At 40.9% G+C, this 13519-nt stretch overlaps 1 protein-coding gene across 6 annotated transcripts in view; it reads right to left on the bottom strand.

Moving 5' to 3' along the window:
* Positions 1-13519, bottom strand: part of LOC110535127 (gasdermin-E-like) — a 48351-nt gene that overhangs the window by 25482 nt on the left and 9350 nt on the right. For all 6 annotated transcript variants that reach the window (XM_036936661.1, XM_036936663.1, XM_036936659.1 and 3 more), the window contains exons 5-9: positions 12814-12934; positions 12276-12401; positions 5153-5280; positions 2697-2868; positions 2516-2589 (exon numbers count right to left, since the gene is read on the bottom strand). In XM_036936661.1, the coding sequence (XP_036792556.1) occupies positions 2516-2589; positions 2697-2868; positions 5153-5280; positions 12276-12401; positions 12814-12934 (621 nt within the window). The remainder of the gene's footprint in view (positions 1-2515; positions 2590-2696; positions 2869-5152; positions 5281-12275; positions 12402-12813; positions 12935-13519) is intronic.

Below are 13519 nucleotides of genomic sequence, written 5' to 3'. Positions count from 1 at the left end.
CAAACTGTTATCAGGAGAGGGGTCTATATTAAATAAAATGATTGGCTAATCAGACCCTTTTAGTATGTCATACATGTTATGATTCCAGTGATCATTTGGTGTGTTTAAATAAAACGTGTAATTGGTGTAACTCAATTTAAATTAAGGGAAATTACACTGAGCAAAATGATTCATCAAATCTCTTTAGTAAATGATTAAGTAAATTACTTTTAAAGGTTAAATTACTTCAGATTTGAGATCGGTGGGCTCCATTTAAGAAACTCCTAAATGACTTATAAACGTGTAATTGATGTGACCTATACTTTGATGCAATACATCATTCAGGGCAGCCCCACCACTATCCGGGAGATGGCGCTGTTCTGCATGTCATTCTGGATTTCATTCAAACACATTTGATTTGTAATTGCTTGAGCTAATAAAGCACACAGTACATGCTCGTTCCCTGTTGTATTGTTATTTTGGTCAATTTGATTTGAGGAAAGGCAGCTCCCTAATGCAGCTGTTTCAGCCTCCCTCGGTGATCTGTTATGGAGAGGCTAGCCTGGGGACTCAGTCAGCTGTAGCCCACTTGGGTGCTGCCATAGAGATTCATTAGTAGTGTCCGCCCAAGAAGGATTGATGTCATTTGCCAAAGATAAATAGACATCTTATCTCTGGTAGAAATTTCATAGTTGTTTATCGTCTTCTAGTTAGCTAGCTGAAAAGTCATCATGAATCATGTCAACAATCTCCTAGCAAATTATTTTAAAACTTGTAGAGATAAAACATCTTGGTGCTCATCAACCACTGAACAGGCCTCAGTTAAAATAGAGCAAGTTAGAAAATAATTCAACCTGAGTGGTTTGGATGGAACTTGCGGTGGCTAACAGCTGCTGTTTGAGGTAGCTAGCTAGCTACTACGTGTTGTCGTTAATGATTGATGTCAGAATGTAAAAATCCATGGAAGAGTATCTATGCAATGGTTGAAGCGAGGCAGAGAGTAGCTTTATAAACATTGTTGCTAAATTCATAACCTGAACATCTTGTTAACAGACAGGCAGAGGCAACTGCACTCAGAATGGTGTTCTGCTGCGTCCCATCACTCTAACAGTGATTAGCAATATTGCAGACCGATGCTGATATTGATTCTGAAGTAAAATAGACTTTACTCTATAAAGTATGCCGGACTACCGTGGTCTTCCTTGCAATAGGAGCCAAAGATATGGGCAGTAGCATATACACTGGTCATAACCCACGGAACCCAATTTAATTTGCAACGCTCGCGCACGTGACGCAAGCGGTGTAGTTAGCCTGTAATCAGCTGACTACACTGCTCACGTCGCGTGCGCGAGCGTTGCAAAATACATTTAGAAATCTATATTATTAAATTATTGTAACCACACTGCTCGCTCACGCCAACGAGCGTCTGCGTTGCCAAAGGTTAAAACAGAAGTCGGTTCTATTTCTCATGCAGATCGCGCTGCAAGTCCTGCCTCTCTCTTCTCCTCATTGGTTTATAGAAGCAGGTACCCACGTGCCATCTCCTCATTGGTTATACCCACGTGGGTGACTGAAACACGAACGAGGTCAGTGGCGGTAATGGACCTAATTTATGAAAGTTGCCAATCGCAATATAAAGTCAAGAGAAGAAAAGGCCTAGAAGGAGGAGAGATGACTAGAAACGATTCGGTTGACCATTTTATTGAGGATTAATTGTCGGAATAAAGGACCTTGTGCATTTCAGGTGAAATAACAACTCAATGTTTATATCCCAGTACAAATTAGCTAGCAACAGCAAGCTAGCAAAATAGGACAAATTAGCTAGCACGTGCAAGCTAGCTAGCTAAATTGTCATAAATGTTTAATGCTTTTCGACCTGTCCCCAAATTAATGTAATTGGTTCAGAGTTTGTTTTGATATCTTAACCTGCGTGTCATAATCTCGTTTGGTGTGGAGAGACAAAATACAGTTATGCACGATGGTGCATGCAGCCGGTTTGGGTTCCATGCTATGCTATAACGTTTTTTGTGTGTGGCTCAAAACTAATTTCTGGGATTGGTAATTATTTATGATGGTGCATTCAATGTTTAGTGTAGTAATGTATCAATGCATATTAACTTTTTTCATTGAGTTTGCCCCACCAATATTTTTGTTAGAAATCGCCACTGGTTACCGTCATTGGTGTCAGTACTGCTACTGGTGGTACAATGTTATCATAATGGTAGAAATATTAGTTTATTTAACATGGGAAGATACATTTACATAAACCCAAATACATTTACATAAACCCAAATACATTTACATAAACCCAAATACATTTACATAAACCCAAATACATTTACATAAACCCAAAGACATTTACATAAACCCAAACACATTTACATAAACCCAAATACATTTACATAAACCCAAACACATTTACATAAACCCAAATACATTTACATAAACCCAAACACATTTACATAAACAAAAACCTAGAAAAATGAACTCCAGGTCATACAGGACTGGAGGCTCAATCAAGCAGGTGTGAACTCACCAGGATCTGCAGGGCCTGTAAGACTGGAGGACTGCAGCAGGATCCCAACACAGAGAGACCTTCATCTGTCATTCCTGAATAAATAAATATACACACATAAAACCACAGTAGTGAACCTAGTTTCCCAGGAACTAATCAAATAATAACTGGAGAATCCTGTGAAAACTGCTCTCTATCTCACCGTCCATGGCACTGACAATGAGGTGGAAGGCACTGAGAAGTGAGGATCTGATCTCGTCCTCATCCTTCCCAACACATTGGTCTACAAGATCCAGTATGGCCTGGACTGTTTCCCTCTCAGACTCTTCCAGATCACCCAGGTCAGGAGTCTCGCCTTCACACATCTGATCCAGCTGTGACGAGAGAGAGAGAGAGAGAGAAATATATTCATTCCTGCCATTAGGTAGGTAGGTAAGTAGGTAGGTGGGTAGGTAGTTAGGTAGGGGTGTGTGTGTGTGTGTGTGTGGCTACTACTATATGACTACTACTATAGTGCTACTACTATAGGGTTACTATAGGACTACAATAGGGCTACTACTATAGGGTTACTACTATAGGGCTACTACTATAGGACTACTACTATAGGGTTACTACTATAGGACTACTACTATAGGGTTACTACTATAGGGCTACTACTATAGGGTTACTACTATAGGGCTACTACTATAGGACTACTACTATAGGACTACTACTATAGGGTTACTACTATAGGACTACTACTATAGGGTTACTACTATAGGGCTACTACTATAGGGCTACTACTATAGGGCTACTACTATAAGGTTACTACTATAGGGATACTACTATAGGCATACTACTATAGGACTACTACTATAGGACTACTACTATAGGGCTACTATAGGACTACTCATATAGCGCTACTACTATAGGGCTACTGCTATAGTAGGGTTACTACTATAGGGTTACTACTATAGGGCTACTACTATAGGACTACTACTATAAGGCTACTACTATAGGACTACTGCTATAGGGCTACTACTATAGGGTTACTACTATAGGGATACTACTATAGGAATACTACGACTATAGTGCTACTACTATAGGGTTACTATAGGACTACAATAGAGCTACTACTATAGGGCTACTACTATAGGACTACTACTATAGGGTTACTATATGACTACTACTATAGGGTTACTACTATAGGGCTACTACTATAGGACTACTACTATAGGACTACTACTATAGGGCTACTATTATAGGACTACTACTATAGGACTACTATAGGACTACTACTATAGGGTTACTACTATAAGGTTACTACTATAGGACTACTACTATAGGATGACTACTATAGGCCTACTATAGGGTTACTATAGGGCTACTACTATAGTACTACTACTATAGGACAACTACTATAGGGTTACTATAGGGCTACTATAGGGATACTACTATAGGGCTACTATAGGACTACTATAGGGTTACTACTATAGGACTACTATTATATAGGGCTACTACTATAGGGCTACTACTATAGGGCTACTACTATAGGACAACTACTATAGGACAACTACTATAGGACAACTACTATAGGACTACTACTCTAGGGCTACTATAGGACTACTACTATAGGACTACTACTATAGGACAACTACTATAGGACTACTACTATAGGACTACTACTATAGGACTACTACTATAGGACTACTACTATAGGACTACTACTATAGGACTACTACTATACGCCTGGGAGGGTTATTGCCTGGAGGAGAGGTGCTGGGTCCCTGTTGGAGACATTCTGGACCCAGCCTTCATCGCAGACCTCCACCGCTGGCACCCCGGTCAACCAGGAATGCGCCCATGTAGGGCGCCAGGTGTCGCTCCTAGAGGGCGGGGTACTGTCATGCCCTGATTTGTTTCACCTGTCTTTGTGCTCGTCTCCAACCCCCTCCAGGTGTCGCCCATCTTCCCCATTATCCCCTGTGTACTTATACCTGTTTGTCTGTTGCCAGTTCATCTTGTTTGTCAAGCTTACCAGCGTTTGTCCTGTCAGATCCTGTCTTTTCTCAGCCTCTATTTTTCTTGCCCTCCTGGTTTTTGACCCTTGCTTGTCCTGACCCTGAGCCTGCCTGCCGTCCTGTACCTTTGCCCCTATCTGGATTTCCGACCTCTGCCTGACCTGACCCTGAGCCTGCCTGCCGTCCTGTACCTTTGCCTCTGTTGCTGAAATAAACATTGTTACTTCGACTCGGTCTGCATCTGGGTCTTACCTTTTTCCTCTAACTTTTGCTTTACTTCATTGAAAAAGGCCTCAATCTTCAGGAATAACAGTAGCCTAGACAATGTCTCCTTTTACTCACTCGCTCTCTCTCTCCCTCTCCTCAGCAGCAGGGGCGCGTCAGGTGAGCGGCCAGAATCAGTTTCAGTTGGACATAAGCTATACATTTTATTGAGTTGCAATTGGCTGAAACAGACAACAAGAGGACGGGTCCAATCAGGTCCATTTGGTAAATCAGTTGTAATTACACATACCCAGAAACCTGTGGCAATTAGATCAGACCCGACCCAGAGCCGAGACAAAAGTCAGAATTTAGGACCCGAACCCACTCAGGTCCCGGGTCGGATTTCGGATCGGATTTCGGATCTGTTGGACCCGTGAAGACCTCTACCACTCACCACACTCTCCAGCACACTGACTGTCTCTCTGTCCTCCATGGTTGTCTTGAGGAGCTGGAGCAGAGAGGAGCGTTTGGCCACCGGCAGGACTGAAAGCAGCTGGAAATGACCACTCAGTTTGTCCAGTTCTATCAACACACAAACAACACAGAGACCATTTTGTCAAAGTGTCATATTTTTATGTAGCAAATCATTTATTTTTATATTCCAAAAGTGTGGAAACATTGTAATTACTAATCAAAGAGAACAATTTAAATATGGAACATTCCATTCAGTAGACTACATTACATGTTGACCAGACATTCTGCATTCCATTCAGTAGACTACATTCCATTCAGTAGACTACATTACATTCAGTAGACTACATGTTGACCAGACGTTCCATTCAGTAGACTACATTACATGTTGACCAGACATTCCATTCAGTAGACTACATTACATGTTGACCAGATGTTCCATTCAGTAGACTACATGTTGACCAGACGTTCCATTCAGTAGACTACATTACATGTTGACCAGACATTCCATTCAGTAGACTACATTACATGTTGACCAGATGTTCAATTCAGTAGACTACATTACATGTTGACCAGACATTCCATTCAGTAGACTACATGTTGACCAGACGTTCCATTCAGTAGACTACATTACATGTTGACCAGATGTTCCATTCAGTAGACTTCATTACATGTTGGCCGGACGTTCCATTCAGTAGACTACATTACATGTTGACCAGATGTTCTATTCAGTAGACTACATGTTGACCAGACGTTCCATTCAGTAGACTACATTACATGTTGACCAGATGTTCTATTCAGTAGACTACATTACATGTTGACCAGACATTCCATTCAGTAGACTACATGTTGACCAGACGTTCCATTCAGTAGACTACATTACATGTTGACCAGACGTTCCATTCAGTAGACTACATTACATGTTGACCGGACGTTCCATTCAGTAGACTACATTACATGTTGACCAGATGTTCCATTCAGTAGACTACATGTTGACCAGACGTTCCATTCAGTAGACTACATTACATGTTGACCAGACATTCCATTCAGTAGACTACATTACATGTTGACCGGACGTTCCATTCAGTAGACTACAGTACATGTTGACCAGACGTTCCATTCAGTAGACTACATTACATGTTGACCAGACGTTCTATTCAGTAGACTACATGTTGACCAGACGTTCCATTCAGTAGACTACATTACATGTTGACCAGATGTTCCATTCAGTAGGCTACATTACATGTTGGACAGACGTTCCATTCAGTAGACTACATTACATGTTGACCAGACATTCCATTCAGTAGACTACATTACATGCTGACCAGACATTCCATTCAGTAGACTACATTACATGTTGACCAGACGTTCCATTCAGTAGACTACATTACATGTTGACCAGACGTTCCATTCAGTAGACTACATGTTGACCAGACGTTCCATTCAGTAGACTACATGTTGACCAGACGTTCCATTCAGTAGACTACATTACATGTTGACCAGATGTTCCATTCAGTAGACTACATTACATGTTGACCAGACGTTCCATTCAGTAGACTACATTACATGTTGACCAGACATTCCATTCAGTAGACTACATTACATGTTGACCAGATGTTCCATTCAGTAGACTACATGTTGACCAGACGTTCCATTCAGTAGACTACATTACATGTTGACCAGACATTCCATTCAGTAGACTACATTACATGTTGACCAGACATCCCATTCAGTAGACTACATTACATGTTGACCAGACGTTCCATTCAGTAGACTACATTACATGTTGACCGGACGTTCCATTCAGTAGACTACATTACATGTTAACCAGACGTTCCATTCAGTAGACTACATTACATGTTGACCAGACATCCCATTCAGTAGACTACATTACATGTTGACCAGACGTTCCATTCAGTAGACTACATTACATGTTGACCGGACGTTCCATTCAGTAGACTACATTACATGTTAACCAGACGTTCAATTCAGTAGACTACATTACATGTTGACCAGACATTCCATTCAGTAGACTACATGTTGACCAGACGTTCCATTCAGTAGACTACATGTTGACCAGACGTTCCATTCAGTAGACTACATGTTGACCAGACGTTCCATTCAGTAGACTACATGTTGACCAGACATTCCATTCAGTAGACTACATTACATGTTGACCAGACATTCCATTCAGTAGACTACATTACATGTTGACCAGACGTTCCATTCAGTAGACTACATTACATGTTGACCAGACGTTCCATTCAGTAGACTACATGTTGACCAGACGTTCCATTCAGTAGACTACATTACATGTTGACCAGACGTTCCATTCAGTAGACTACATTACATGTTGACCAGACGTTCCATTCAGTAGACTACATTACATGTTGACCAGACGTTCCATTCAGTAGACTACATTACATGTTGACCAGACATTCCATTCAGTAGACTACATGTTGACCAGACATTCCATTCAGTAGACTACATGTTGACCAGACGTTCCATTCAGTAGACTACATTACATGTTGACCAGACGTTCCATTCAGTAGACTACATTACATGTTGACCGGACGTTCCATTCAGTAGACTACATTACATGTTGACCAGATGTTCCATTCAGTAGACTACATGTTGACCAGACGTTCCATTCAGTAGACTACATTACATGTTGACCAGACATTCCATTCAGTAGACTACATTACATGTTGACCGGACGTTCCATTCAGTAGACTACAGTACATGTTGACCAGACGTTCCATTCAGTAGACTACATTACATGTTGACCAGACGTTCTATTCAGTAGACTACATGTTGACCAGACGTTCCATTCAGTAGACTACATTACATGTTGACCAGATGTTCCATTCAGTAGGCTACATTACATGTTGGACAGACGTTCCATTCAGTAGACTACATTACATGTTGACCAGACATTCCATTCAGTAGACTACATTACATGCTGACCAGACATTCCATTCAGTAGACTACATTACATGTTGACCAGACGTTCCATTCAGTAGACTACATGTTGACCAGACGTTCCATTCAGTAGACTACATGTTGACCAGACGTTCCATTCAGTAGACTACATTACATGTTGACCAGATGTTCCATTCAGTAGACTACATTACATGTTGACCAGACGTTCCATTCAGTAGACTACATTACATGTTGACCAGACATTCCATTCAGTAGACTACATTACATGTTGACCAGATGTTCCATTCAGTAGACTACATGTTGACCAGACGTTCCATTCAGTAGACTACATTACATGTTGACCAGACATTCCATTCAGTAGACTACATTACATGTTGACCAGACATCCCATTCAGTAGACTACATTACATGTTGACCAGACGTTCCATTCAGTAGACTACATTACATGTTGACCGGACGTTCCATTCAGTAGACTACATTACATGTTAACCAGACGTTCCATTCAGTAGACTACATTACATGTTGACCAGACATCCCATTCAGTAGACTACATTACATGTTGACCAGACGTTCCATTCAGTAGACTACATTACATGTTGACCGGACGTTCCATTCAGTAGACTACATTACATGTTAACCAGACGTTCAATTCAGTAGACTACATTACATGTTGACCAGACATTCCATTCAGTAGACTACATGTTGACCAGACGTTCCATTCAGTAGACTACATGTTGACCAGACGTTCCATTCAGTAGACTACATGTTGACCAGACGTTCCATTCAGTAGACTACATGTTGACCAGACATTCCATTCAGTAGACTACATTACATGTTGACCAGACATTCCATTCAGTAGACTACATTACATGTTGACCAGACGTTCCATTCAGTAGACTACATTACATGTTGACCAGACGTTCCATTCAGTAGACTACATGTTGACCAGACGTTCCATTCAGTAGACTACATTACATGTTGACCAGACGTTCCATTCAGTAGACTACATTACATGTTGACCAGACGTTCCATTCAGTAGACTACATTACATGTTGACCAGACGTTCCATTCAGTAGACTACATTACATGTTGACCGGACGTTCCATTCAGTAGACTACAGTACATGTTGACCAGACGTTCCATTCAGTAGACTACATTACATGTTGACCAGACGTTCTATTCAGTAGACTACATGTTGACCAGACGTTCCATTCAGTAGACTACATTACATGTTGACCAGATGTTCCATTCAGTAGGCTACATTACATGTTGGACAGACGTTCCATTCAGTAGACTACATTACATGTTGACCAGACATTCCATTCAGTAGACTACATTACATGCTGACCAGACATTCCATTCAGTAGACTACATTACATGTTGACCAGACGTTCCATTCAGTAGACTACATTACATGTTGACCAGACGTTCCATTCAGTAGACTACATGTTGACCAGACGTTCCATTCAGTAGACTACATGTTGACCAGACGTTCCATTCAGTAGACTACATTACATGTTGACCAGATGTTCCATTCAGTAGACTACATTACATGTTGACCAGACGTTCCATTCAGTAGACTACATTACATGTTGACCAGACATTCCATTCAGTAGACTACATTACATGTTGACCAGATGTTCCATTCAGTAGACTACATGTTGACCAGACGTTCCATTCAGTAGACTACATTACATGTTGACCAGACATTCCATTCAGTAGACTACATTACATGTTGACCAGACATCCCATTCAGTAGACTACATTACATGTTGACCAGACGTTCCATTCAGTAGACTACATTACATGTTGACCGGACGTTCCATTCAGTAGACTACATTACATGTTAACCAGACGTTCCATTCAGTAGACTACATTACATGTTGACCAGACATCCCATTCAGTAGACTACATTACATGTTGACCAGACGTTCCATTCAGTAGACTACATTACATGTTGACCGGACGTTCCATTCAGTAGACTACATTACATGTTAACCAGACGTTCAATTCAGTAGACTACATTACATGTTGACCAGACATTCCATTCAGTAGACTACATGTTGACCAGACGTTCCATTCAGTAGACTACATGTTGACCAGACGTTCCATTCAGTAGACTACATGTTGACCAGACGTTCCATTCAGTAGACTACATGTTGACCAGACATTCCATTCAGTAGACTACATTACATGTTGACCAGACATTCCATTCAGTAGACTACATTACATGTTGACCAGACGTTCCATTCAGTAGACTACATTACATGTTGACCAGACGTTCCATTCAGTAGACTACATGTTGACCAGACGTTCCATTCAGTAGACTACATTACATGTTGACCAGACGTTCCATTCAGTAGACTACATTACATGTTGACCAGACGTTCCATTCAGTAGACTACATTACATGTTGACCAGACGTTCCATTCAGTAGACTACATTACATGTTGACCAGACATTCCATTCAGTAGACTACATGTTGACCAGACATTCCATTCAGTAGACTACATGTTGACCAGACGTTCCATTCAGTAGACTACATTACATGTTGACCAGACGTTCCATTCAGTAGACTACATTACATGTTGACCGGACGTTCCATTCAGTAGACTACATTACATGTTGACCAGATGTTCCATTCAGTAGACTACATGTTGACCAGACGTTCCATTCAGTAGACTACATTACATGTTGACCAGACATTCCATTCAGTAGACTACATTACATGTTGACCGGACGTTCCATTCAGTAGACTACAGTACATGTTGACCAGACGTTCCATTCAGTAGACTACATTACATGTTGACCAGACGTTCTATTCAGTAGACTACATGTTGACCAGACGTTCCATTCAGTAGACTACATTACATGTTGACCAGATGTTCCATTCAGTAGGCTACATTACATGTTGGACAGACGTTCCATTCAGTAGACTACATTACATGTTGACCAGACATTCCATTCAGTAGACTACATTACATGCTGACCAGACATTCCATTCAGTAGACTACATTACATGTTGACCAGACGTTCCATTCAGTAGACTACATGTTGACCAGACGTTCCATTCAGTAGACTACATGTTGACCAGACGTTCCATTCAGTAGACTACATTACATGTTGACCAGATGTTCCATTCAGTAGACTACATTACATGTTGACCAGACGTTCCATTCAGTAGACTACATTACATGTTGACCAGACATTCCATTCAGTAGACTACATTACATGTTGACCAGATGTTCCATTCAGTAGACTACATGTTGACCAGACGTTCCATTCAGTAGACTACATTACATGTTGACCAGACATTCCATTCAGTAGACTACATTACATGTTGACCAGACATCCCATTCAGTAGACTACATTACATGTTGACCAGACGTTCCATTCAGTAGACTACATTACATGTTGACCGGACGTTCCATTCAGTAGACTACATTACATGTTAACCAGACGTTCCATTCAGTAGACTACATTACATGTTGACCAGACATCCCATTCAGTAGACTACATTACATGTTGACCAGACGTTCCATTCAGTAGACTACATTACATGTTGACCGGACGTTCCATTCAGTAGACTACATTACATGTTAACCAGACGTTCAATTCAGTAGACTACATTACATGTTGACCAGACATTCCATTCAGTAGACTACATGTTGACCAGACGTTCCATTCAGTAGACTACATGTTGACCAGACGTTCCATTCAGTAGACTACATGTTGACCAGACGTTCCATTCAGTAGACTACATGTTGACCAGACATTCCATTCAGTAGACTACATTACATGTTGACCAGACATTCCATTCAGTAGACTACATTACATGTTGACCAGACGTTCCATTCAGTAGACTACATTACATGTTGACCAGACGTTCCATTCAGTAGACTACATGTTGACCAGACGTTCCATTCAGTAGACTACATTACATGTTGACCAGACGTTCCATTCAGTAGACTACATTACATGTTGACCAGACGTTCCATTCAGTAGACTACATTACATGTTGACCAGACGTTCCATTCAGTAGACTACATTACATGTTGACCAGACATTCCATTCAGTAGACTACATGTTGACCAGACATTCCATTCAGTAGACTACATGTTGACCGCTAAACAGGAGGCATTACCCTCCACTGGCATTATTACCTTTGTTCAGATTTAAGGGGCTGTTGGCATCAAAGTCGCCTCTCAGGTCCATAATTCCATCCTCTTCAATCTCATCCTTTGACCAAACCTTTTCAAAGCCCCCATTGTTGCGGATGAGGCACAGCTCTGTGGGCAAGAGCAGACAACAGTCATTACCAGTCACACACAGACAGATACAGTGGCTGTACTAAATACAGTGGCTATACTCAATACAGTGGCTATACTCAATACAGTGGCTATACTCAATACAGTGGCTATACTCAATACAGTGGCTATACTCAATACAGTGGCTATACTAAATACAGTGGCTATACTAAATACAGTGGCTGTACTAAATACAGTGGCTGTACTAAATACAGTTGCTACTAAATGCAGTGGCTATACTCAATACAGTGGCTGTACTAAATACAGTGGCTATACTAAATACAGTGGGATATACTAAATACACTGAGGAACATAGACGCTGGCTGTGTACTTTACCATGGTATTTAACCATGCAGCTATGCCTGGGACATTGACAAACCATACACTTCCTCACCAAACTGTCCATTGCATTTGACGTAGAGCTCAATCAGACTGTAGGCCATGACAGTATTTGCAGGAATACCCAGTGACACATCACTTTCTGTCTGTGTACTGCCGATCTGCTTCATAGAGGCCTGTGGAGAACATTTTAAATTAGTCAGAGACGTTTGGTGCCCAGACGACCCAGATTCTATCCCAGACAGTCACATATTCTACACCACCACATTTTCAGGAAGTGGTTCTAATGATAAAAACACGATTTGCTGCCTTTTGAGAAGTGTAACTTGCTCAAATGTATTTAGGGATTTCACCTAATTTGAACAGCCTCTCATAAAGAGCATAGGTTCAACTTCGTAAAAAATTATGTTTTCCCATCTCAAGAGGTATTTTTTTAATGACTATAGTAAGTGCCTATTAAGTAAGGTTGACCATATCAGGGTTGACCATTTTAAATCAGCCATAAATATCCTTGTGACAGGGGTAATGGAAGCCTGTTCGCAGGGAGTGGCAATGGAAAGCAAGCCCCCCATTTATTTGTTTAAATCTATGGAGAACAGGTTTGAAGTGTTACGCTCAACCCACTCAGTTTTCCACCACAAAACACCAGAAAATTAACTAAAGGAGGAGAACCAGTTTTTACACCATGATTTAACTATTAGATGTTGAATATTTCTTTAGAAAACAGTTTCACCATATTAAAACGAGAGTTCACGTAAACA

The sequence above is a fragment of the Oncorhynchus mykiss genome, chromosome 2, assembly GCF_013265735.2.
Source record: "Oncorhynchus mykiss isolate Arlee chromosome 2, USDA_OmykA_1.1, whole genome shotgun sequence".
Lineage (NCBI taxonomy): Eukaryota > Metazoa > Chordata > Actinopteri > Salmoniformes > Salmonidae > Oncorhynchus > Oncorhynchus mykiss.
Note: the sequence above shows the minus strand (reverse complement) of the source record. Positions and strands in the feature narration are given on the sequence as shown.